The 25,443-nt window shown below is 51.0% G+C and overlaps 8 protein-coding genes across 8 annotated transcripts; 2 read left to right on the plus strand and 6 right to left on the minus strand.

The window, feature by feature from the left end:
* Positions 1–229: 229 nt before the first annotated feature.
* Positions 230–1,210, minus strand: COCCADRAFT_28195 (uncharacterized protein; the record flags this gene model as incomplete). Its single annotated transcript, XM_007716491.1, has 1 exon — positions 230–1,210. One exon carries the CDS (start codon positions 1,208–1,210, stop codon positions 230–232), a length of 981 nt encoding a protein of 326 aa, XP_007714681.1.
* Positions 1,211–2,637: 1,427 nt separating this feature from the next.
* On the minus strand, positions 2,638–2,820 carry COCCADRAFT_102411 (uncharacterized protein; the record flags this gene model as incomplete). The annotated part of the gene is made up of 1 exon (XM_007716504.1): positions 2,638–2,820. The coding sequence occupies one exon, from the start codon at positions 2,818–2,820 to the stop codon at positions 2,638–2,640; it is 183 nt and encodes a 60-aa protein (XP_007714694.1).
* Positions 2,821–3,352: 532 nt separating this feature from the next.
* On the plus strand, positions 3,353–3,598 carry COCCADRAFT_102423 (uncharacterized protein; the record flags this gene model as incomplete). The annotated part of the gene is made up of 1 exon (XM_007716505.1): positions 3,353–3,598. A coding segment is annotated over one exon (246 nt), but the record flags the coding sequence as incomplete, so codon positions are not given.
* A 3,112-nt stretch (positions 3,599–6,710) lies between these two features.
* On the minus strand, positions 6,711–7,579 carry COCCADRAFT_28197 (uncharacterized protein; the record flags this gene model as incomplete). Its single annotated transcript, XM_007716492.1, has 3 exons — positions 6,711–7,101; positions 7,318–7,370; positions 7,526–7,579. 3 exons carry the CDS (start codon positions 7,577–7,579, stop codon positions 6,711–6,713), a joined length of 498 nt encoding a protein of 165 aa, XP_007714682.1.
* Positions 7,580–8,786: 1,207 nt separating this feature from the next.
* COCCADRAFT_102413 (uncharacterized protein) lies at positions 8,787–9,176 on the minus strand (the record flags this gene model as incomplete). Its single annotated transcript, XM_007716506.1, has 1 exon — positions 8,787–9,176. The coding sequence occupies one exon, from the start codon at positions 9,174–9,176 to the stop codon at positions 8,787–8,789; it is 390 nt and encodes a 129-aa protein (XP_007714696.1).
* Positions 9,177–9,721: 545 nt separating this feature from the next.
* On the minus strand, positions 9,722–10,411 carry COCCADRAFT_102388 (uncharacterized protein; the record flags this gene model as incomplete). The annotated part of the gene is made up of 1 exon (XM_007716507.1): positions 9,722–10,411. One exon carries the CDS (start codon positions 10,409–10,411, stop codon positions 9,722–9,724), a length of 690 nt encoding a protein of 229 aa, XP_007714697.1.
* Positions 10,412–14,945: 4,534 nt separating this feature from the next.
* COCCADRAFT_102431 (uncharacterized protein) lies at positions 14,946–15,508 on the plus strand (the record flags this gene model as incomplete). Its single annotated transcript, XM_007716508.1, has 2 exons — positions 14,946–15,139; positions 15,196–15,508. 2 exons carry the CDS (start codon positions 14,946–14,948, stop codon positions 15,506–15,508), a joined length of 507 nt encoding a protein of 168 aa, XP_007714698.1.
* A 680-nt stretch (positions 15,509–16,188) lies between these two features.
* COCCADRAFT_102384 (uncharacterized protein) lies at positions 16,189–23,704 on the minus strand (the record flags this gene model as incomplete). Its single annotated transcript, XM_007716509.1, has 4 exons — positions 16,189–20,780; positions 20,832–22,419; positions 22,466–23,403; positions 23,638–23,704. The coding sequence occupies 4 exons, from the start codon at positions 23,702–23,704 to the stop codon at positions 16,189–16,191; spliced, it is 7,185 nt and encodes a 2,394-aa protein (XP_007714699.1).
* Positions 23,705–25,443: the final 1,739 nt, after the last annotated feature.

Genomic DNA, 25,443 nt, shown 5'->3' on the forward strand with positions numbered 1-25,443 from the left:
CCATCTGACCTCGGTGTGAGCGATGATGCAAAGACTGGCTCTCTTTGCCTGTGAAGGCTGGGGTATCTCTTTCGCTCGCTCTCGCTGCTTGTCTAATATAGTCCTCTTTTTTGGCTCCCCAACTGGGGGCCATTGCAGAAAACAAACCAAAAAACGCCGTGCTGTGCTAAAGACCAAAAAAAAGGTACAAGGCTAAAAATATACAATAATGTAAAGCTGTGACCAACCCTTACAACCACCCATATCCTAGTCCAGCGTCCCGCACTGGCATAGAGGGTTGTTTGACTTGTTGAAACCACCACTCCTTGGATACGGTCTCGTCGTCGTCGAAGAAGAAGCTCTGGCCTTCCATGCTGCTGGGTGTTTGAGACTTGACATGGACTGCCATGTTCTGTGCCTGTTCATGGACAGGGGGCAGAGGCGGCGACGGCTCCTCGACACTGCCTTCTGAGCTTGCGTCATCGTCATCATCTTGGTCATCCTCGTCTTCCTCGGGCGGTTGCCAAGTCTCCTCGAGCTTGAGGCCTTTTCCGGTACCCTCGGTGAGCGCACCCCAGCTTAGTGATGGCTCCGGGGCATCGTATAGGCCAAGGGCAACAAGCTTCTCGCCCTCGTCTTCGTCGTCGTCCATGTCCTGGTCTTGCTGCTGGGCAGAGGCAGTGTTTTGTGCTTGGTTCTTCTGTGCCCATTGCTGCAGGTACCATGGAAGAGGCTCCGAGGTAGGCGTGTTGACACACGAGTTGACGTAGCCGGGAGTGGGCTGGGGCATGCTTTGCCAACCATACTCTGATGGAGCACTAGTCCGGGGCTCGAGCATCGAGTTGCGGGCAGAGAGCGAGTAGTAGTCGGAACCATGGCACGAGTCTCGTGATGGCAAGTAGTTTTGCTGCCAGTGTTGACTTGGCATAGGGTCAAAGTAGTTTGTTTGTTGTGCAGTCTGCATCTGTGACGACGCAGGATGCCAGCTCACGGGTCGGGTTGATTGGGGACGCTCCTCCTCTTCTGGCTCTACGCCAAACATCATTCGGTAGTGGTCGTCGAGGGTAGCATATAGCTTGGTCTCGGAAGTAGTCTTGCGCCTCTCCATGGCCTTTGGGCTGCTGTGGTGGCTCTTTGTCTTTTCAATGCGTGACGAACGGCATCCTGATTGGCTGGCCGAACCACGAGAGGTGCGTCGGTGTAGTTGTGCTGGCTGCATTTGGCCGGACATGGTGTCGAGATGGTAGGATGGAAAGGAAGTCGGCATGTACGGGGGGGAGAGGGGATGGTGAGTGTCAGTGTTGATGTGTCCAGACGAGTTGTATATGTGTGTGTGAGCGCTGATGACGGTTCTTCTGGTGTGAAGCGAAGGGGGGAGGGGGACATCTGCATAGGTATATGGAGTGCCAAGAGATATAGACAGATGCGGAAGGGTGGATGGGGAAATTGGAACAGCGTGAGGTCGCGGCAAAAGTCATGGTGCAAGGAGTGCCAGGGCTAGACTAGCCAAAGTCAAGAACAAGTAATAGTGGGATAGATGCAGGCAGGGAACGGGTGTGTATTGACTATACGGAGCCACCAAGCACCAAGGGATGGCTCGGTGAGGGAGCGCTGTGACGACTAGGGCCAGTGGCACGGCTGGCACGATCACGGCAAGACATGGGTGCAGAAAGCGAAAAGGAAGGCTTGCGATGACCAAATCACAGGACAGGGAGGGTAGACGAGCACGGCGGACCATGTATCATGGCGCAGCGCGCGACGGGGCATCCGTGCAGCTAGCAGGTAGACGACGGCCGGCTTGTCGAGACAGACAGCAGGGTAAGGGAAACGACGACGCGGGCAGCCATCATGGCAGAGGGCGGTAGTGCGGTAGTGCGACTAGGCCGCAGTGGGACTCTTTGCAGTGCGACTCAGCTGGGCTCCACGGCGGGGTTCAGTGTCGTGTGTGCAGCATGCGAGGGGGGGCGTGGGTGTGGGTGTGGGTGTGGGTGGGCGCCGTGGCTCTCCAGGCGGTCTACTAGCCCTGGTCGACTTTTTTTTCAAGACGGGGACGGTGGGTGGGTGGGTGCATGGCGACGCCCTCGCTCGGCAGGCGCTGTGGTTTAGCCGCGCTGAGGGCAGGCCAGCAGCAGTCGGAGTTGGAGGCGTACAGAATAGTCAATTTACGGGGCAAAGCCCGGCGGTACTGGTGTTGTGGGAGGAGGGGTGTGTGTGTGTGAGTGCGTGGGCGTGGGCCTCCAAGCGCAGGCCGGCGGCCACGGTGAGCCTGTGTGGCGGTAGCAGGACGCAGCAGCAGGTAGCACGCCGCAGCAGCAGCAGCAGCGGTCGGGTGAGATCAGGGGATGGATGGATGGGGATGGATGGGTCGATGGGAGGATTGGGATCAGGATGGGGGATGGATGGGGGCTCAGAGTTTGGTTGGCGCAGGTGCAGAGTGCTGGGTGGGCTACGACATGTTTTCTCGGGAGCGGGCGTGCAGCCAATGGGAAGCGGGCACGGGGCCTGGAATGGCACCCAATGCCAGCCGATAGCATCGGCCTGTAAGTCGCGATGTGGCCGTGGAGGCATGGCATGGCATGTCGTCGTACTTGGTACTAGCAGCAAGTACTAAGTATGTACGTATGTACATACTGCAACATACATAGATAGCACATAGTACTAGCTATACTGTATACGCACACGCACACGCGCACCCACCACACACACCCACATGCCATTCCCCCTCGCACCCGGCAAACCACTCTGCTGGCCCTTGGGTATCCAAGCGCCATCTGGGGCGGGCGGTGTTCCGGCGACGCCATTGGCCCAGCGGCTAGCCGACCGTCTTCCAGAAATCGACATGCAGCCAGCCCGTCCCTGCAAGCGGCGCGACGTGCAACGGATGCAGCATCAGACTGTCCCTCGCCCCATGCACCCACCCATGCACCCACTGCCCGCCTGCGTCACACAGCCAACGGCCGACACGCTCGCGGAGATTGGTGCTGCCCGGGCTTAGGCACGCCGAGAGAGACAAGCAAGAGCGCGAGGGAGAAAAAAAACACTTTAACGTTTGGCCAGCGCCATGCTCCACACACGCACGCCTTGAAACCAGTGCACCCGCCGCCCTGGCCCTGTCCCGCCCGGCCTTGTGCTTGCCCATCGAAACACGGCCATGGCAATAGACTCGTCAACCACGACATGGACGCCGACGCCGACGCCGGTGCTAGCCTGCCTGCATCGCCCTCGCCGCATGGCATAACTGGCGATACGCGCGTTCGTAGTAATGTAGTCTAGAGTACTTGCTACTGTCGCAAGGCGGCCGGCTGTCATCTGGCCACACCCGATCACGACGACGAATGCTGGCTGCACCTGCTGCTCACGCCGCCTCCCCTGGCCACAACCCCACGGCCGCCACGCCCAAACCGGCATCGCCGTTCGACACGCACAAATCCCCGGAGCGGGCGCTGATGAGATGCAGCCGAAGCGCCGAGAAGGAACCCTGGTTTCGTCCCGCCTGAATGATCGGCAGCGGTCCAACGCGGGCGCACGCATGCTCGTCGTCTCGTCCAAACCATCAGGATCCGGTCAGGGGGCCTGCATCTGCTCGCCAAAACAATACTCCATCTATGTATACGACTAACTGACTGACGGATTGACTGACTGACGGACTCCTCCCTCATTACTTACCCCAACCACCATGCAACTCGAAAACGTGCCTTATCAACCGCCGCTTGGCTGCAGCCGCGCCCGGCTCCGCACATGATGCCTGTCTTGTTGTTGTTGTCGTCGTCGTCGTCGTCGTCGTCGTCGTCGTCGTCAACCATCCAGCCATCCATCCATCCATCCGTGTGTTGCTTTGCTTGGTTACATAGCAGACAAGTCATGATGATGGGGCCCAGGTCCCGTGACCAGCACATGCCGCTGCCGCCCCCTCCCCGTTATCCACGCCCACTGTGACTGTCGCTCTTGCCTTCTCAGCCTGCCTCGGTCATTTGGATCCTCGCTTCCACCTTGCGGCGTAGCCAACTGTACCACACTGTGCATCACAACCTGACACTGTACACGGAAAAGTAAGCACCGAGTGGTCACCGGGCTTGCAGCAAGCAAATCCCTCCATCCTTCAGTTGCTGGTGTGCTTGCTTGCTTGCTTCCTACGTGCTCTTACTACTCATACACTAGAGTCCACACATGCACACACAGATACCACATACTTACCACATGCACACAATCTGCAAAATACGGGCGTTACCCCCAAATCCCAAATGCTGACCTGCGTCGTCCCCATCGCCCCATCGCTCATCTCGTCAGCCAGCTCGCGACGCCGTGCCGTGCGTCACTCGGACACGAGATGCTTTGCAGCCATTTGCACTATTCGGACTGTCGCAGTCCGACTAGCCGGATTGTGCGCATGCTGGGCTCATCAAATCGAGATTGACCAGCCTGCCGTTTCAACAAGACCATGTCCGGCCTCGTTCGGGCGCACCGCTTGGATTGACGCGGCGCGGGTCCTGCGCCCTCATCAAAGCGCATGTATGCGTATTCAGCTGCCCATTTGTGCCACGCCCAGCCCAGTCCGGCAATCTGCAACACGGGAAAGAAACCCTTGAATGACGTACCAGGGCGCGGTCCACGAGTCGAGTGGGTCTCAAACGTGGCGTCTCATCGTCGAAGACACTAGAGTGGTAGCAAGAACAAAGATTGCAGTATAAGCGGCACCGCCTACGCTAGCCCATCACAGCCCGTGCGTCCCTCTTCCCTGTCGATAACAAAGCCCATCTCCACATTTGGTCGACACACCCACGGCCATTCCTCTCTGCCACAGCGTCTCCATGTCGCCTCCGCATCGGTCCTCCGACACAATCTATATCACACACACTCACACGTACGTACATACATACATACATACACAGACATCCAAGCGCATGTACACCGCGCCTCGCCTGCCGCCTCTCTCCCTTTGAGCCCTCGTATCGCGCCCCCCAAAATATCCTACTCCACTCCACCTTCACCACCCGGAATCCCTCCGTCTGTCGGGCTAATCAAACACGAGGGCGCGAAACCCATAGGGAGTTGCTCTAGCATCAAGTGGTCAACTCGGTAGCCGCATCGTTGCTCACCACGGCCATGTCTAGTACCATCTGTAGTCGTAGTAGTAGTGACAGACAGACCCGCCTCCTATGGGCGCTACCATGCGTGTTCTAGGCCCCCGCCCCAAGGCGACGTCAAACACCAAAGTCTTTTGCAGACGCGGCGGCGCTTTATCCTAGGGAGCGAGCATTAGCCTTGCTAGGCGGCTCGACAGCCCACTTTGTTCAACGTTGACCCAATTGGCAACCAATCGCCCTTCTCCGTAGCCTGCCCTTGGGGTGCCTTGATCAGCAGCCACACTAATCGTCGGTGAGCCTCCTTGCGCTGCGCTCGACATTTGCCGGGTCGCACTATGCTGCTCAGGCGGCACATGTTTGGTTGACAGTGGGAGCAAGGCACGGCTCATGTCCTGCCGCATCCAATGCATGCTAATCCCGTACATCATCATCACCTAAGTACGTACTTGGGTAGACAGACAGCATGGCATTCACAAGAGCCATGTGCGCTGGGTGCAAGAAGGAGAAAAAAAATAGGGAGCGGCATGCCGTTCATCACCCCTTGAACCCCCCCCTTCCCCCTCCCCCATTCGGCCGACACAACTGCAACAGGCCGTCACACTTCACACTTCGCGAGGCTTGTGCAAAAGTAATGTGAGCGCTGTACTTGGCTTCACACGACGCGTCGCAGCTCATGAAACTTGCTTGTCGGTGGCCTTTATGCTGCTCACGCAACTGCTGCCAGGTTGGGCAGTGACTCGTTTTGACGCACACTGGCTGGCGTTTGTTTTGCTTCTGCCGCTTGACGGTGACCCGGTCTCCTGCATCCCTTGCATGCAACACGTACGAGCATAGGATTACGCCATGAATCAGGGCAGCAGTAGCAGCATTAAGGCGTCTGCTGATGCAACAGGCGTCGACATGGCAGCTAATATAGAAGCAAAGTTTCTCAATCAGCACCACACATGGACGGTATCCGAGGTCGGGCCACCTCGAGCACCACGCTTACTAGCTATGGTTACACCACCGATCTGACTCTTTGTAATACTACGCACCAATCCGGCAATTCCACTCCGCTTTAATCTTCCAGCGCCCACCCCCTAGTCCGCCATCGTATACCATACATTCACCATCCGCCTGTAAGACTGCCTGCCAGTCATGCATCCCACCGTCGTCACAAATCAGCCCATGTGTCAAAAGGCGACGCCAGCCTCGGTGTTACTACCGCCAATTCCCTCCGGCAAGGGGTCCTCGACATTTTACCCTTCCTCGCTACCAACAAAGCCTGGCCCCAATAATCCTTTGCGTACATACCTTGTCAGCTGCAATGACGGTGCCAGACAGGGCCCGCGGGTGCGACTATGAATCTATGCATGCATCGTCCGCTTTTTTTTCTTTCACCTCACCAGATCGACAAACTGCCTGGTCTTGGTCCTCTAGATCGCCTCTAGGCTAAACCATGCGCTTACGTGGTCTTGTCATGGCCCCGCTACAACCATTCAGCGCCCGTCTCCTCGCCCGAAGAAACTCTCTATTTGCCTGCCAATGTGCGCAAAAGCAGTCACGCCTGCATGATCCTGATTAGCGGCGCCTTCGTATATTGAACGCCTATTTTTGGGGCCCCTACACAAAAAGTACTGATCGCTGTGTCGAGTGTACCCAAGTCGCTTATTGCACGGCTGGGCCACCTTTCCATCTGCCTTTCCTACCCGGTCTGATGACCACGGCAGCACCGGCCTCTGCCTTTGTCGACACATGCACCGATGTTTTCACGCTGCTGCGGCTAGTACGCGCTCCACCAGCGCCCGCTACACTACCCCTCCTTTGAGCTGCCTCCACAGCGATCCACGGCCTGGCACGACTTGGAACTGCCCCCCTTCCCCTCCAAACAGACCGCTCCAGCATGACCTCGACAAGGCACAACATGCGCGGCTCACCTCCGGTGTGCGTTTCATCGACCTTTGATTTCTTTGTTTCATTTTTTTCTCCTTCCGCTTTTTCCGCCGCCACTCGCTGCCCAACAATTACAACCGTCACCCCATGACATGGCTTGCGCACACTGCGTGGTACTATCCGCTATTATAGTTGCTCACCCTATATATGTACGCTCGATTTGGTGGATACATGCAAGCGCGCGCCGTCCGCAAAAAAATCGCACACTGAGATCCCGTTGTCAGATACCGGATCACCAATGGCCACCCGTTCCAGACGCTTGCTCCCCTGTGACTTCCCCATCCGTGAATATCCTTCTCGCCTAACACCCGTACTTACTTACTTGGACGCTAGGCCCTGGGTAGCTTTTGCTTTTGACCATGTCTTGGAGCCTGCCTTCAATAGAGTATGTTACCGCCTAGGATATATCATGGGCGGACCAGGGGTATGGCGTGCGTCACGTTGAGCAACCGTCCGGAACAAAAAAACGCTCCGGATCGTGGATGCGAACACACCGACAATCTTACCTCGAGACGACAACCAGTACGTACATAGTAGAAACCAAGACGTTGCGCCCACACCCATGTTGCTTCCCTTACAGCCATATTCAACCGCTGCAACGCAACGCTGGGCATATGCCGAATATTCACCGTACACGCTTATATCCAAGCATTCCGGTTGGCAGTAGTACCCACAAGCGAGATAATGAGAAAAAAAAAAGAATCATGTCAGATTGCCCATCACGCTGGGGTTGCCGACTTAATTGCTTCTTTGCCAGAGTTTCGATCGACTGATTTTCTTGCGTCGTCCTTGCCCTAACCACCAAGCAAAAATATTTTTACTGGGCGAACTATTAAAACCACCAGGCGAACCAGACCCTCTTTTTTTCTTAATCCCAACTGCCCCCCAGACCAAGTTAGTACAGGCCCATGGATCTTCCGGAACTACCTGATCACTCGCAGCCCCAGGCACATAGCGGCATACGTACATGAGAAAGGAAGGGGCGGGATGCATACATACATATATAGCGTACATATGTATGTAACATGTGTATGATACACAAACGAACTTGTTTACGGGCCGATAAGTTTTGGAGTAAGTCACATTTTTCCTGTTAGGCCACCCTCCCAGAGCCCATTTTCGGCTCCAAAAGAGGAAAAGGAAAGCGTCGGTCTGTCACACACGCATACATATATCACTGCATACACACACCCACATTTTTTTTCGAACCAGGGCCACGTTATTTTCTTTTTCAAACGGTCCGGAGACAAAAAAGCAACGGCGTATGCATGGCTCGATTCGATTTGCCCCTAGCACAATGGCCTAACGCCAAGCGTGTGTGTGTGCAACGAGGGGGGTGAGGGGGAGGGACGCTGGGTATGTGTGTGTGGGTGGGTCATTGTCATACCTTACATCCCGACCAGGGATGGAGGGGGGAGAGAGACGTTACTACTATGTGCATATGTTACATGATTGGATCTCGGTAGAGTTCCAGCCAGAGACAGACAGACAGACAGCCAGAGATAACCCAGGACTCTCTCTCTCTCTCTTTTTTTTGCCGATCATGACGAAGAGTTTCTTTCTCCCCCTCCCCGCCCCCCATCTCTACGTCACTCCTTTCTCCCCCCCAATTAAAACCCGAGTTTACGTATCAAGCCTTCCTTGCGCGTTTTTTTACACGACTACACTGTTTCCGCCTTTGTCGCATTTTACCTCAACGCGAACTCTCTCTCTCTCGCGTCCCGCATCTTCAAGGGTATTACACTGCTATTGTTAAAATCCGATATCGCAAATTACCTGTGCAAATACGACCTATGTTGCCCCCCCCCCTCCCCGCCGTAGCTTCGGAAATGGATGGGAGGGATAAGCGATTATGTGATGATGATGATGATGATGATGAGTGTGCGAGAGTGACTCTCCGTCTCTCTTTGGTTTCTTTTTCGGCAACGGGAATACGCGTGGAGATGCGTCTGCGCTACCCCGGGGCAGCGAAGCGAAGCGCTTTTGCTGCGGTTCGGTTGCGGTGCTCGCAAAAGCTCTTCTCGCATGGGGGGGAGCATATGTTGGTGTGTAAGATGGTGACGTAGTTGATGCATGTTGGCTTTTGGGCGGGGGGGGGGACGGGGCAATCCAGTAAATTGTAGCGTGGGGATATGATAAGCGGTAATTTTTATTTTTTTTAAATATCTTGTTTGCTTTCATTGGTTTTCTTTCTTTTTTTTGATCTTTTCAACATGCTGATTTTGTTTTGTTTTTTTATTTGCCGTGTCGTATATATCCTGTAGGACGATTTTTGGAGGAGAAAAAAGTAGTTGGGCTGTGATTGTTCTGATGGGCTGCGGGGAAAAGGGAGTGGCGCGATTTTGTTGGAAATGCCATGGTCTTGTTTTGATGCTGAATCGACGATGGAGGAGTGATGATCAGATGGGTAGGAGGGAAGTCAACAGACGGTGTGTGTGGTACGGCTATGCTCTTTTGCTTTGCTGCTTTTCAGCCCGTTGCTGCTCATCATCCGCAGTGCTGAATGTCGACTTCTCTCTTGACGTAATTATTTCCACGTACGTCTTGATTGGCTCTTTTCCAGGAGAGACTACAATCGTCTTGATGTCGCTTTGCTCTGTACCTTCTCCAAGGTACTGTAGCATACGTCTAATACTCAAACATCATAGCATAGCATGGCATCTTCACTGTGAACTCGCACAATACCGCTCCTCCCCCACTCTCTCCACCCATCTCATCATCCACCCCTAACTTCTCCCCTTCGGCTCCCTCATCATACAATAAAGCATCACAGCATCCTTCTCCCCCTCCCCATCCCTACACTCCATCTCCTTAACCAACCTAAACCCAAACCTCTCATAAATCGCTCCATTGGGCTCCCACCGACTGCTCTCCAGATACGCCCTTCTCCCCTCCTTATCCGCCATGTGCAACACCTCCTCCATCAGCGCCCTGCCCACCCCTTGCCCCTGACACTCCGGCAACACCGTAACAATATTACAGAAATAATACCCTTGAGGATCTGTCCACAGCTCCCTCTGCGCCTCCGCCTGCCTTGCTTTCCAAATCCAATACCGCGTCGTTGACAACCCGCCCCGCCCGTACCACGCATTCATTCGCACCTGGTTGAGCCACAGCCACCACCCGGATAGGTACTCGGCCCAGGACTCGGGCTCAGAGATTGGGTGTGGCGGGAGCCACATTGTGCAGCCGAGGATTTTGGAGGGTGAGGCCGTGTCGCGGGCGACGTAGAAGAGGCCGTGGGATATGCCCCATTTGCAGCGCAGGGTTAGGGAGACGCGGTTTCGCTCGAGGGAAATCTTGGAGCGGTCTGGGTAGATCCAGAGGTTGTAGGGGTCGTTGGCGAAGGCTTGTTGGATGGTGTCGATTGCGCCGTTGATGTCGGATTCGGTCATGCGGGAGACTTGGATGGGCATTTTGAAGTGCTCTTTTTTTCCCGTTGATTGATTGTGAGTATTTCTCTTCTTTTCTTTCTTTCAAGGGGTTCAAGTAGATTCAAAGGCAGAATTAGCGATGTGGAGGATTGCGTTTTTTAGTCGTGCCATGCTTGTGTGCACACCCTGTTTTCTTTTGCGTGATGAAGCTTGTTGAGGCCGCAGCTGTGGGATTAGGGTCACGTGGAGGTGCGGGGCTTTTCGGGATGATAACGACGATGGGCAGTCGGTTACTTTGGAAGTTTCACCCGGATAGTTTCTTGGAGGTAAGTGATGGTAGTGTCGATTTAAATTCTTCGGGTGATGCCGTGTATATTTGAGAGATTGAATTGTCGTACACTCTCTAGTTTAGGTACCAATTCGGTGTCTCAACTCTTGTCGTTTATCTCCGCAGTAGCTTCCAGATAAACGATGCGATACCCTGCGGGTTCCTGTCTGCATGTTGTGTCTCCTCTGCAACATTAAAGAGTTGTAAGTGGTACGCTAAAGTCCTTCGTTGCCTTTGCCTATTGCAAAATCGGACATATTGCTATGATTCTGAATTATCTTTGAAATATGATGGAGAACCACACTGTATAGATTATACCTTGATGCTAGTACAATCTCATTCTTCAGGCATCATCTGAAAGTATTCCGTTCTTACGGTTGGCATGGTGCATATCCCAGCAGTCTCGTTACAAGTACCTCTCGAGAATCTGAACTGATAGGTGACTGCGTTTGAAGAGCTTTGCTGTCAGTTGCTATACAACGCATAGTAGTTCTCTCGATATTTTGGTAAAGTTATTTTCTTGATAGTTGGCTTAATAGGCAAGGATATGTAACAACAAGGTTGTTCGTAGTAACGTTCGTAGTCATATTGACTTCTTTTCGCATACGAGTTGATAGTGGAGTATCATTTACATGGGCTCAATATCAATTTCACAACTTCTACCAAATATTGATGGTAATTGCCCCAATTTTCTCATCAAATAGTAGCGTGAACGCTATTGTTGGTACCTCATTACTGCTAACTGGTGCATATATTTATCCCAAGTCTCAATTCTAACAACAATCTCCGATGCTACTAATAACTCGTTTTGTTCGTCGTCCAGTAGCCCCATTCAACTCCATATTACCCAAGTAACATGGTGACACTTCTTATCTAATTGAGTACAAGAATTACTGTCGACTTCATACAGCGATCTTGATACTCAAGCGGCTCGATTGTAAAAGCTAGTGCCCCAAGAATATCCTCGAGCAGCTTTGCGCCTTTCTCTTAGCAGCAATAAACCTATGTGCATACTGACTGCAAATTGAATTCTCATGTGAATGAAGTAAAGTGACTTACAGTAAAGTCTTGGTCATAGACATCTGGGTCAGTGCCTTTTTGTGATAGCAGTCTGAGGCAGACCTGGAGTATGTGAAAGTTCTTTGGGGTTTGCAGACTGTTTCGTCTCAGCCAAGTTCGAGTATTTTGGTATGGCTTGGATTGTAGACCCAGGTTGTCTGCCAGAGTGGTTAAATATATACGCACGGGAGTCTGAGATTGCGACATACTTTTCCCTAAGGGTACTTGTTAACAAACTATATATTAGTCTTTTTTTGCTGTACATACATTTGTCGTTGTCTTGTCACAAAAGTTGGAAATAATTACAACTTGGGTAACGCAATTAGATTGACGGGCAAATACACGGGACGGGCGCGCGAGAGCGAGCGAAGCGCTAGCAATAGTGAGGAATAGTGAGAAACACGGCGATATGCATTGTGTGAGCTACGATACTTCCGAGCACTCTACAGGTTGCGAAGATGTGAGCAATTCTCGGAGAAAATGGTAGGTAAGCCTATTTATATATAAGCATGTGCACATCCATCTTGTAACCAAGTTAAGAACAGTGCCGAGGAAATAAAAAGAAGACAGCTCAATTGTTTCGATCCAGAATGAACCTAAATGACGCATATCATTTGCTCTCTCATTTTCGCAGACTTTCTCGTTGGCTGCTGACTAGTTTAAACTTTTGTCCATGAACTGAATTCACCTCTCGGCGATCAGCTGACGTGATACTTTCCAGAGCCTTCTCCAGATTTGCTCTTCTAGGATGGTGTAAAAAGAAACCCTCTCGAATCTGGTTTTGTCTACCAAATTGTAACATCTTGGTTGTCTTTGACCATGCCGTGGAACTCTCAAAGGTGTATCTCGAAGTTTGGGTGTCTCTGCTTCCACAATAACAACTTCTTCTAGCTAAGGCCTCTCGATTCGGATGGCATTAACAAATAAATCTCCTAGGTCCCATAATACGTACAGTAAGGAAGTCTTGCCAAACCCTTATCTAAGTCTTCCTGCGGCAATCTTATTCAACACGTTAGTTAGATATCATCGGCATTCGTACAGTTCCTTGCCCAATATTTACGACTTTGCAGAGTTATGTGTCCGTTCGCCTACTAGGGCTTTGTTTAGCTGTCTTGACAACCTTTGACTCTGTCTCAGTGTTGAGTGTACTAACTACTTCGTTGTAAAACAAACCCATGAGCCGCTACTAAACCAAGACGGTGTTGACTTCTCATAAACCGTTGTCGGAAGTTTTGGGCTTCTCGATCTTAGTTTTGAAACATTTGTGATTTTCTTCTTGACGGAAACGCAGTTTGTGGCACTGAGTAAAGCCAGCCTTCTCCCGGAATTGTTCTTTATGTCCAAATCAGTCACTAGGTTTACATCTCCGCAAGTCCTCCATTTCTTTCTATTATTGCTCGGTTGAGGCTCGTGGTGACGCTGTTCATCCCCAGTATCGAACTGCCTGATCTCCAGCCGCGTGACATACGAAAACCAACCATTCAATTGTCTCATTCATTCCATATTGACGTACATAAATCCGGAGTTCGGTACAGTAATAAGCGCTACCACAATACTGGAGTTGCTTGAGAAAGTTCAAGGTGCCACGCGTGGTTAAGAGACATTATTCAAGCAATGCGTGGGCAATTAAAGGGGTGACTACATGAATGCTACAATGCTGTTCACATTCTCTGAGAAGCAAACACAATCCAGGCCTCATGAGTAGGAAAGTTGATTGAAATCAAACGTTCAGCTACGGACAGAAGCAACACATGTACTATGCATAGGCCCCATAGATTCTTGGCGATGCAGCATCCATCTTCCAACCCGTGTGATCCTTGTGTAGGTTCCACATCGTCATCGCATGCCAAGGGATGCGCTACAAGGGCTAGGCCCATAGCTTGAACAGCCTTATCGACCTCCACGTCTTGGCTGTAAACGCCAACAGTCTTGGATTGAGGATCCCAATCCAAAAGTTTCGAAGTCCGGGTTCAGAAAACAGACGTACGGTTTGATCAGCCGTGCTATCTTTTTTGAAGGAAGAGCAGCATTCAAAAATGCTTTCTTGCCTTGATGACCAGTACCGATCTTGCCCTATGGCTGGTTGATGCGGACAGCAGATGTAACCGGAGAGTCGCTTGCTCCGAGAGCATCCTGCCCAGTACTTGACAGTGCATTAACGAGTACAGCACATCCATCACAACATGTGAATACTAAGAAAGCTTGACGGGTATGTGCGGGTACCTTGCGGTTGGAAAAGTGGGTTGCTGTATACACAGATCGGCAGTTCACTCTTTGCAGCTCCACCTGCTCGGCATAACATGCCACCTCGAAATAAATCTTTCGTGTCGAAGCACAATGTCTCAAAAATTATTTTTATCCAAATCATTATCATGAAAAGTTCCAAAGGCATTATTGCATTGCATAACCTGTCCTGAATGGAAATTGCGGCTAGTTCGCACTCGCTCCCCTTTCCCGTCACCCTCCCGTCTTCCGTTGTAACATGATGGCACTCCCATACTACACCCACTCCCATAGCCAATTAACATCGTACAAATGTCCCAGGAATACTCCGTGGTGACGAAGTTCCCGCTGCGCCATGCTCGCTTCACAGAAATAAGCTTCAACAAGCCCTGACGCGGACCGATTAGTTTCATCCGCAGACATGCGACGCGAAACGCCCCCTTTGAGTATCACGGTCGTCTCTAGTGATATTTGACCGCCAACTAGTGTACACCGGAGTCGACGAACCACAGCTCCACATGCTCGGGATTTGTATTAGGGCGCTATTATGGTTGGGTGGGGATTTTTGTTCTAGAGCTCGTGCACCGAAACAAGCAGTCTTCTCGCCAGTAGGAAAGTGGCGCGTCACAAGGGACAGCATGCGGGATGGTTCGGCACTGAGGTACAGACTGTGTTGGAATGCTGACATTTCCGTATTTTGCGTGGCTCTATGTACGGCGATCAAGTATGTTATTTGTTCGGTCCGAGTGATTTGGAAAAGAAGGTTTGGAGGATATTAGAGTAGGGATTTGGAAATATATAAAAGTAACTGACACCATCTACTCAACACATCTCCAGTACAACAATCAGTCTAATCTTCCCCAGTATTCTTTTCAACTTCTCGCCCGGTGTGAGCCCTTTCGCTTCCCTCCAAAAACCCCACACTCTCTTTCCCAGATCTCCCAATCTTTAATCCACCACACCAAAATGAAGGCCTTCTTCTTCCTCGCCCTCCTGGCCCCTGTCTTCGCCATGCCAGCAAACCAAGGCTGCAACGCCGGACAAGCCTCCGCAGTTACCGGCGGCGCCGCCGCCGGCAACGCCACCTGCGCAATGACAAAAGCCCATCTCGAAAAAGGCATCAAAGCCAACCTCAAAATCCAAGCCCAGGAGCTGCAAGGGTAAGTCTCCCTTCCCCCTTCACTTCCCATATATCTCTCTCTAACAAACCAAACAGCATCCAAACCCTCCAAGCCCAACTCGACACCCCCGACTTCAACGCCACTCAAACCAAAGTCCTTGACATCCAAACACGCGGCATCGAGATCCGCGCCAAGAACCAGAAACTCGCCAAGGATATCTCCAGCCCGGCGCTCGATGGCCTTAATATCGTCGAGGGCGCACAGGTTAAGGAGAAGGACCAGGTCACGGGGCTGAAGGGCCAGGCGGCGGCGGATAAGGATACGCTGGATACGCTTGTCAAGGAGGTTATGGATGGAACGGCGCAGAATAAGAAGAACCTTGATGCGGCGAAGAGTCAGAAGTGTTAGTTGGGGGTGTGATTGGGTGGGAAGAAATTGAGGAGGTGATAGGGGGGAGAGGGTTCTGTGGAATTGTTCTGGCAACACTACAGAGAGGGAGGGGTGAGAGGTTGGCCGGATATGAAGGGTTGAGGTTGGTGGTTTTGGGGCTTTATATCATGGATATTGTATTTGGATATACGATCTTTTATTCGTACTACTTTTTCTTTCTTTCTTTTGTGCTGCATGCACTGAAGCTGCTCGTGTCTACCCGGATCATGAGGTTCACAAAACATAAACTTTTATGCAAGTATCTGTGGACAAAGATTTTGGAAATCCATGGAATCTAGGCGGATGTGGTTGAGTGAGAGTCGAAGAACTCAATTTAACGTTAATTTAATGTTGGAAGCTTACAACGCCCTAGACCTTTTGACTTGAATCAGCAAGAACTTTTTGTATTATTGCATCGCACATGGCAAGCATTAGAACTACCTCTCATATGAACTCTATTGTACAGTAATCTTGGCATATCGCCGTTTTTGGAATGATCTCATGTCCATGGTATAAAGCCCACACGCTGTGCACCATCGCTATGCATATATGGTCAAATAAGAAAAGTTTCTGGAGAGAATGGAAAATTTGACAAAAGAGAAAAGTCCCTTTGGAGAGCATATGAGCTCCGTTTAGTTGAGTAACAAAGATGTTGACGTTCAACATGTGACTTCGTCAAGTTCGCCTTCGGCATCGACATCCTCCTCACCTCCTGCATCTCCGTTTGCATCTGCCATCTTGATATCATCATCCGAGTTGTTTGATGTCTCTGGCGTTTGTATAGTACTTGATCTGTGCTCTGTAGCAGAGCTCTGTCTAGTATGTTCTCCAGCGGCTGCGGGACTGCCAGCTGTTACAGAGCCGGCCTTGTCTTGGCCTTCCTGAGATGGCTGAGCATCAAGAGCTTTCTGCGTGATACGATACTGTTGCTTCGGATTGTTCAAAATCTGACGACTGATGGCCGTCCCCAATGCGTCGGCATCTGTTGTACTTGTATCGCCTTCCGCGTCTGTAGCAGGGGCCGTATCAGCATGTTGTGCATCACGGGCTTGCAATGCATAGTGTCTCATATTGTAATCCATGCGCCAACGCTGCTTCTCATGGTTCTTAGGCTTCCGCTTGACATGCTGGCCGAACCAGTCATTTTCCGTATCGTGCAACTGGTCGCCGAAAGCACCCCAGAAGCCTGGAGGGGTGGTGTAACCATCGCCGACAGTTTTCTTAACTGCGCAGACCGACTCGAGCCAGTCCAAAACAAGCTGGATTTCGAAGAGCTCAGTGGTATTTTCAGGGCAGTGAGCCTGAATATCCATTGCAGTGGCACCAGCCATGAAAACCAGCGGTTGCAATACAAGATTCAGGACGCGGTACCACCAGGCCCACGTAACATGCTGACCATCAATACTGCTCCAGATGGGAAGCAAGGCGTGGGAATCGTACTTGCCAGGAAGAGGCGGCTCAGGCAGAGGATGCCATAATGTAGCCGATCGGTCGTCCTTTCGCGATGTTGGAGAAGACAGTGTTTGCAATGGGTTACCAAACTTGTACTTTTCCGTAGGAACAACATGGATATCCCAGAAGAAGCGACTCCGATCAATTGCTCGATGATTGTAGCCACCCTCACAGAATCCCCACACCGATAGCTTGGGGAGCGGACTGTTGAGCTCGTTGTTGATGGGAGGTAGCTGAGGAACAAGCCTGACTGTTCCCTCGTTGACCATTGTCATGATGGCTGCAAACGCACTGTCCTCTTCACACCGTGAAATGTTGTACGAACACATGTCTGAATCTTCGCTTATGAAAGCAGCATCCATCTTCTTCTTGACTTGGACTGCGTTCATGAAATCATCGAGCTGAAACAATCGCGCATACTTCTTTGCCAGTGTCTGAGTGAAGTTGTAGTTACGCCCTGGTAGAAGGCGCTTGAGTTTTCGCATCCTGAGGTGCTGCTTCTCCACAAAGTTCCCAACAATCTTGACCAAAGTTGATTCGCCCAAGTCTTTGAGCTTCTCGTGTGCCAGGTTTGCGTCATAGTGAGCTTGCGGTGTCGCTGTATTTGCACGAACCCATGACCGCGCTTTGAGAAGCTTATCTTCAGGTGACCAAGCCGACTTCCGCGATCGATGAAGGGGAGCGGTAAAGGAATACTGAAGTTGGAGCATAGTCCTTGTTCGATCCGCTGTTGTGGCCTTGAACCAACTAACACGATCTAAATTTTCAAAACTCGATTCCTCAATGGCAAAATGTTGTAGTGCTTCCCTAAGAACTGGGAGAGGAATTTCGGGAAAAGCACATTTGTATGACGCCCATCGTACGAGGCCTGCCCAGTCATGTGTCTCAGGATCCTCGATGGCAGCAATTTGGCCAGACTCATAAGCTTCCAGGTACAGCGATTGAAATGATGCTGTCAAATCATTCACCTGTTTAGCCATGCGATTCTGCATCCAGGACCACAGCTTTCGAGCCGTGTTTAGATTGAAACGTTTGTCATTCGCATACACGCGCTTGAAGAGGCCCCAGTCCATTGATCCATCTTCTCCAGACAAAGAAGAGACCACCACGAATGTGCAGAAGAGCCTGTTAAACTCATCCACTTGATCAACAGCCTTGCTGTACTGTCGTTCTTTCCCGTGTTTTTCGATCTGTATCTTCTTCCTTTCACTCCATGGACGTGATACCAGATTGGACCTTGGACCACTCTGCGGCTGCTGGTATATTGGATCGTTTTGGTCACCTGTAAGGCCGGTAAGACGTTCAAGCAATGTGGGAGGAGGGCCTCGCTTGCTTCGCTGGCGACCGTGACCTGTGCCGCCACTCTGCTCCGACCCAAACCGCGCCATACCACGACTTCCTTCACGGTCATCGTCAGAGTTGGATTGTGGTGTGTGTACCCTATCCTGTGGCTCAATAGCGGCCACAGGTGTTAAGCGGGCCCTCTTCTTGGGAGATTGGTCCTGAGGGGCAACAATCCTTACACGCTTCTTGCTATTCTTGACAACGGCAGTCGGGTTAGCGGTCTCAACATCCAGCGATTCATGTGAGTCTTCCTTCTGCTCCGTTTGATGAGGCTGGGTCGTCGCAATGTCTTTCTGGAGATGGTCCTCGACGGACTCCACAACTGGCGACGGATCTTGAGCCTTAACATCATCATCCTCATGCGCTGCTCGTCCTTTCCAATCAGCTATTTCATCTTCACTTTCTTCATCCTCAGACTGCTCCTCAGTTGGTATTGCCTCACGTTCTGGTACAGGCGCGATGATAGGACGCATCCAAACTAGGGAAACTTGTTCAGGCTTATCCGCCGTGCCGACGTCAGGTCCAACAGTCTCTGCATCATCAGACTCCTCGCCGAGCATCTGCATATCTACAGGGTACAATGGAGCCCGCCGAATGCGCTTGCTTCTGTCGTTCAGACTTGCCAGTCTTGCTCGTTTCGCGCGCGGCACACCATCAGAATCATGAGGCAGCTTTGAAAGCGCCTGTTCGACCCTAGCATCTTGAACCTTGCGAGCCTTGATTTCTAGCATCCTCTGCTTCTTCAATTCGAACTGCCGGCGCTGTTTGGCGTCCTTGATTTGTTTCTCAATGTCAGGATTCGATGGGTTGAGGACGATGCTCTCGTCTTTGGGGGCGGCCTGAACGGGCTGATATGAGACAACGTCGCCAATCAGGTCACGTATTTCTTCAGGGTAGTACAAGAGAGACTTCTCCGACACACGAGTGGTGTACTCCTTTTGGTGGGAGTACTGTGCCATATTGTGCGCCAGCTTCAAGACTTCTGGGCTCCTTTCGTTCAGGTGTGCCCATGTAAACATCCTTCGGGTGGTTGTGCCGGGGGTATTCTTGTTCTGTGAGGCAAAGTTCCAGTGCTTCAATCCAAATTCTGGACGGGCAGCCATACTCCTGAGGGTTTCGCTGATAGTACTAAGGGAGGGCTCTTTGATGTTGGAGTGTCGCTCGCGCCAAAGGGTGAGAAATGGCCGCAGGATCTCACCTCCTCCGGGAAACACGCCGTTGCAGCGTTTAATGATGTCCAGGATGACCTTTTCTCTGAAACGGCGCTGACTGCCACCTTTTCCGTGCTCTTTAACCCTTGGCTTGGTGCCTGATACGGGGGGCACAGGAGCTTCCACAATAGTTGTGTACATACCATCGGGAGGCTTTTGGCCATCACTCGTCTCAGAAGTGACAAGATGTGAGCCATCAGCTATTGTGACTTGGTCACTACCACGAACAACGTCTGGAGTCTGTGACGGTGGTTGGGGTTCCAATGTTGGACTGTTGGCATAAGGGCTTTGATACGGGGAAGTACGATCGAGGCCAGGCGCGTTGATGGGTGCCCAGCCGCCTACCTTGCGTATCAATGATGGAATCGGTCGCGGTGATTGTGTTCTTGATACATCAAAGACAGCAGGTGGTTGGATTTCACCTTTGTCTGGGTCTGAGACCTCAGGCATATCGATCTCGGCCTTTTTATCAGCGCTGTTTTCGCGACTCATTGGTATTCTCTCAGGTTCCACTGAAGTGGCCTTGCCAGGTGTGGAAGGTGGCGGGGTATGATTTTGAATATCGTGCCGCGTCTCCATGTCGCTTCGCAATTGCATTTCGGCTTGTGACTGCTCCGATTGCGCAGCATATGAGGTATGTCTTGAAACATCCATGCTTTCCCCGCCGTGAGATGCGGGCTTTTGTGTGGTGTCAGGAGTATGCGTGACACGGTCATGGTTTATTAATTTTCTTTGAGCGTCTTCTGCCGTGTACCAGTCCATCTCCACTAGGCGTGGTAACTTGAATGTCGCCATGAGTGCCTTCCGTGGCCGACCTCGTGCAACCTTTTGCTTCACATAGGGATTGAGATAGAGCCCCGGTGAACATCGTCTCTCGTACTGGTCAATGGCTGCTAGAGCTTCATCGTCGAGTTTGGTGGTGTCAGGAGTCATGTAGACCTTCGTCGGAGGTCGCAAACAAGGCTCAGATTCCACACTTGGTAGAATGGGCTCATCCATTGACAGTGTCATTGGCTCAACTGGTCGACCGGCATCTTTCACGATCAACGAGTTTGTGTTGTCTACGCTTTGCTCGTCAGGGATTGCTGATGGAGCACAGCTCTCAAATCGGTCGATGATGGTTTCCGGAGATGTCGTAAATGATGGGACAGGAACCGAGGTCGATTCTTGAGGGGTAGTTGTTTCCTTGCGCCGCTTTTTCGATGACACCGGAGTGGTTACTAGGTTCTTAGCCTTCCGCTTCCCTGAGACGCTGCGAAGCGAAGAATCTTCCAGAGACTCTTGCTCTATCGAACCGGGCCTTGATACATCGTCCGTGGGTTGATCCCCCTGGCATTCGTCAAGCTCTTCTGTTGTTTCAATGGGTTTTCGAGTGGGTCCGTTGGCCTTTTTGGGTGTATTTGACGACGACGCTTTTGCCCTCATCTCATCCATATACTTGGCAATGACCTTCGAATCTTCAAGAGCAATGCCTTCCTCTCGCTCCCGACGAAGACCTTCGATAAGATCTTGTGGTAAACGACCATGGTCCTTCCAGCCTAGTGCTATTCTTTGCTGCTTGCTGAGCAGTGTGGGCTCCTTGTTCGTTTTCGTTACTCGCTTCTTCTCCTTCTTGACTAACTTGGGTAGCCCGCGCTCCTCTCGGATTTTGTTCTCTTGTTCTATACCCAAACGCCCTCTTGCAGACAAACCCGCCGCTACGCGCTCCTCCTTTGTCATGAGAGGTACACTGAGTTGGCGCTTAGCGTGGTCTTGCACAACCGCATCTGGTAGCGACGTCGGATTTCCTGTCATCTGGCGGTGTGCAAGGATCTGCCTCTGTATATTTTTGCTCAAACGAACATTAGGATCTAGGCCTAGCGACCTCATTTCTTCAGGTGTGAGTGAGAGACCCGAGGTTTTCTTGAGCGGTTTCGGGTCTTTAGCTACTTTGACAGGCTTTTCTTTGATAGCTTTTGCAACCTTTTTAGGTCGACCTAGTTTGCGCGGCGTTTTCTCTTTCGGCACAGTTTTCGAAGGCTTTTGATAGCTAATCTCTTGTCCCAACGCATTGTCCCATCTGGAGCCATATTTGCGCTGCTTTACGATGACTGCGCCAGCCTCAGACAGTGTTGCTGCACCAGATCCTCGTACCAAGTTACTTGGCTTGATAGCAGGAAAACCCCAAGCATCCAGGACTGCGCCGTTACTGGTAGGATCAAACACCTCGTCGGGCCCGAAACTGGCTACACCTTCCCAATGAGCATATTGTAGCTCTACGGCCTTTTCGAAATTGGCATATGTCCGATAGACGTAATGGAGGAATTTCTTCTCATCAGTCACGCCCTGATCTCGAATGACGGCCAGATGACGAAGATGGAGCGGCTGCGTTTTCTCCCAGTCATTTGTTATGCGGGAGAAATATGATTCCATTGGACGCCTCCAGAATGGTCCGACGATTCGGTCGCGCAAAGTCTCGGCATCCCATCCACGTGGACCACCTAATGCGACGGCATTGAAGACTGTGTTGGGGAGAAAGTGATCCGGTGTCCACTGCGGAGGTATGGTTTCAGGTTTGTCAGTAGCAGACGTGTTGTCTTGAGGATTGGTACTGGGTTCACAATCGTCCAACATATCGTCTTCAAGATCTTTCATTATGTCATCACCATCAGCGCTTTCGTCGAGCGGCTCTGCACCCGATCCATCAGCGGGATCAATCGTGCGTCGAAAACCAAGATTCTTGAGATCTTCTTCTTTTGGCGCACGTAGCACCTGGATGCAGGTGATCCAAGCATCCTCAGACTTTTGTTTACGGATCCTACGTCGCTTGATCATTCCGCTCTGATCTAATCGAATCAGGGCGCCTTGTGTAGCTCGCTTGTTCCATGCCGACATTGGTACACCCTAGGGATATTAGCAAGGCATATGCGATCTTCCGCAATATACTAACCAGCTTCTGCCTAATAGTTCGCGTGGGAACAATACCCCCTTCACCCACTTTATTGTACAGCAACTGGGCAAAGCTTCTAACCACGAATGTTCCATCATCTTGGTATACATCCTCCACAGCACTAGACTCGATGAAAGCGTTCTGAGATACGAACTTTGTATGAATGCAAAGACTGGTCCGCATCTTGTTGGACTGAACAGGATACTTTGATATGTAATTTTTACGGGCCAGCTCATCTGTTCTGTGCGGTACAGATCTCTTGTCCTGGCCGCTGATAGCAATGAGCTCCGGTTGGGTAATGCCAGCAGCACCGCGAGCAGCGATAAGTGAAAGTAGTACAAACTCCATGCTTGGGACCTTCTTCAGATCAATTCCATGGCCGGTCAATGCCTGCCAAACTCTATTCTGACTTGTGTACAGACGGGGCGCAGTCATGCTTGAGTTGGGCTCATCAAAGATTGCTGTTGTGGTTTGTGGAGCTTCTACCACACCGCGAGATGGTCGGCCAGCAGACAATGAAGCTATAGCTTGATTCGGTAGACTAGAAGGTATTCTAGGCCCGCCTTCCTCGCCATGAATTCTCTGCCGCAGGGCTTCTCCCAGCCCACTCAATGTATTTGAGGGATGCACTCTCTTAGTCGCAGAGGTGTTCAAGCCCTGGTCGGGCTCTGCGGCATGTGTGTCGCCAATAGTACCAGTCTCATGTAGTTCAGCCGCTTCGAACTCAGAGAGGGTGTAGTTCTGAACCTCTGCCTTGTAGACAATGCGAATGTCTGGATGATTAGTGAGCCATTGCCATGTGCGTTCATAGAAGTTGCGGCCAAGACTGTTTGCTGACAGAGATGCCTCAGTCTGGTCATCGAGCCTGGACGGCGCATCATCCTGACTTTGGCTGTAGAAGTTTTGAATGAAACGACGGAAGTCTGCACTGCTTGCACCTGTACAAGGATTAGCTGTTGGCGTCTAGTAAAGTCAAGTACGAGAGAAGAGTGAGGCCGCTAGAATATATGATGGAACAGTGAGTAAACAAAAAAATTCCCAGAGATGATGTTTTTCAAATACCAACAAGCAAACAAAGGGTGAAGTACTATATCAAAGTGATAGTGGTGACGCGGGCAAATGGTGGCTGATGTAATCTCAAAGCGAGAACGCGTGCAGCGAGTCATGCATACCTTGAACGCCGAGGAGAGCAATTTCTGATAGTAAAAATTCCAAAAGCTCATCCAGGCCGGTCGCCATTGTATTCTGACCGGTCTTTTCCTGCGACCGCACGTCAAGGAAAAGACGGTTGGATGCTGCTAACGCATGTCAAAAGGTGGCGGGATAGGGTTTCGAACACGCGCTGCAACAGGCTGCAAGGTTGGCTCGGGAGATGTGACTGGCTCTTGCTGGCGGCGGGGCCGCACTCTGGCGCGCAAAGGTTGGCGTTCTCGAGAAGGGAGGCAAAAAGGTACAGGTCGCCTTGGTGAATGTACAGCAGGTTGGCGTTGTCCAGAGCAAGTTTCGAACGCGCGGCGGGTTGTGGTCGAATCGGTAGATTTTCTGGCTGCGCTTTGGTGGGGTCCTGCGAGTGCAAAAAAAGAGTCCAGAGAACCGGAACTCCCCCCGCATCAGGTCTTGGCGTCATGGTCCGCGCTCACACCTGGCGACTGTGATTTCGAAAGATGCCAAGACCCTATCACGTGATTTATAAATCAGGCAAAAAGTGAAAGTTGCAAAAACAAAAACATACGGCAGCGGGGATTCGCTAGCAGTTATCTACCTAACTACTAATCTACTAGTAAACTACTGTGCCGGTATACAGGGTCGCTAGCGGCCCTGGTATACACACTACGATCTAAGGCCAGGAGTATTGTCATGGAGCGTTTTTAACCTTTACCTGCGTGAGTGCTTGAGGCGTAAAATGAGTGTATTGTTGAAGTCTGAAGGGTCTTTAGGCTTAATAGTTGTTTGTGCATCTATGTGTTTTTTTCTGTTCTCTTCTATCATATACCTTCCATTATATCCACGTCTGAATACCTTTCGGACCTTATGCTAGCATAACCCCAGGTTGCTCCACCACAGTATAAGAGGGAGATTTTTCGTATACAGTGAAAAGTATGCTATAGAAGAAGTTCTAGCATATATTGTCTCGTCGTTTAATTCCATCGTGTCTAACTACATACCCTTACTGCTGAGAAGAAGGTGAAGGCAGCTACAGTCTATCTAAGTAGAGCTAGTGGGTGCAGCACTCCCTACACCCGTTCAATGTAGTACCCAACCTAAATCTTACCTAAACTCTTAGTAACCTAACTCTAATACAACCCCCACTTATTTGCCACCGTAATTCTTATGGCATAATCTCTTCTCTAAATGGTGCTCCTACACCGCACTTACATTTAGCGCTTACATACTCTCGGCATAATCTCTTCACTATATAGTACTTAGACACCGTGCTTAAATTTAGCGCGCATATGATCTGGCTTTTTTCTCTCTCACTGATTGCTATATAGCGTGTCAGAGTTTGGGGCAAGGGTGTGGTCGAAGGAGAGCAAGAAGTGGATGGGCATGGTTCTTTGATTTTATGGTAAACCACTGGGTGTTCGATAGGATAGTGACGAGAACGGCGTCGACGCTACGTGACGGTGTCAATCGGTGGAGCTGAGGATGGGTCCTTATACCCGCTTACTGCTTCACTTACTAATTCTAATAAATTTCGGAATTCTTTTGTCACACAAACGTCGCCCCGAAGGTCGTAGTCAAATTAGCACTCACATGTTCTCGGTATAATGTCTTCTCTAAACAGTATATAAACAATCAGCTATGTTAATAAGTGGACAGCTCTTCCTTGCACATAACCTTCTGTACACCTAAGCTATTGCTCCTCAAAGCGTAGCCTTTTATAAATTCTTTTCAATCCTACATCTAACGTAAAGCACCACCGAGCCGGACACACCACCGAGCCGGACACTTTTTCTTGGCATCGCGAACTTCATATA

Source organism: Bipolaris zeicola (genome assembly GCF_000523435.1).
Source record: "Bipolaris zeicola 26-R-13 unplaced genomic scaffold scaffold_142, whole genome shotgun sequence".
NCBI classification, from domain to species: domain Eukaryota; kingdom Fungi; phylum Ascomycota; class Dothideomycetes; order Pleosporales; family Pleosporaceae; genus Bipolaris; species Bipolaris zeicola.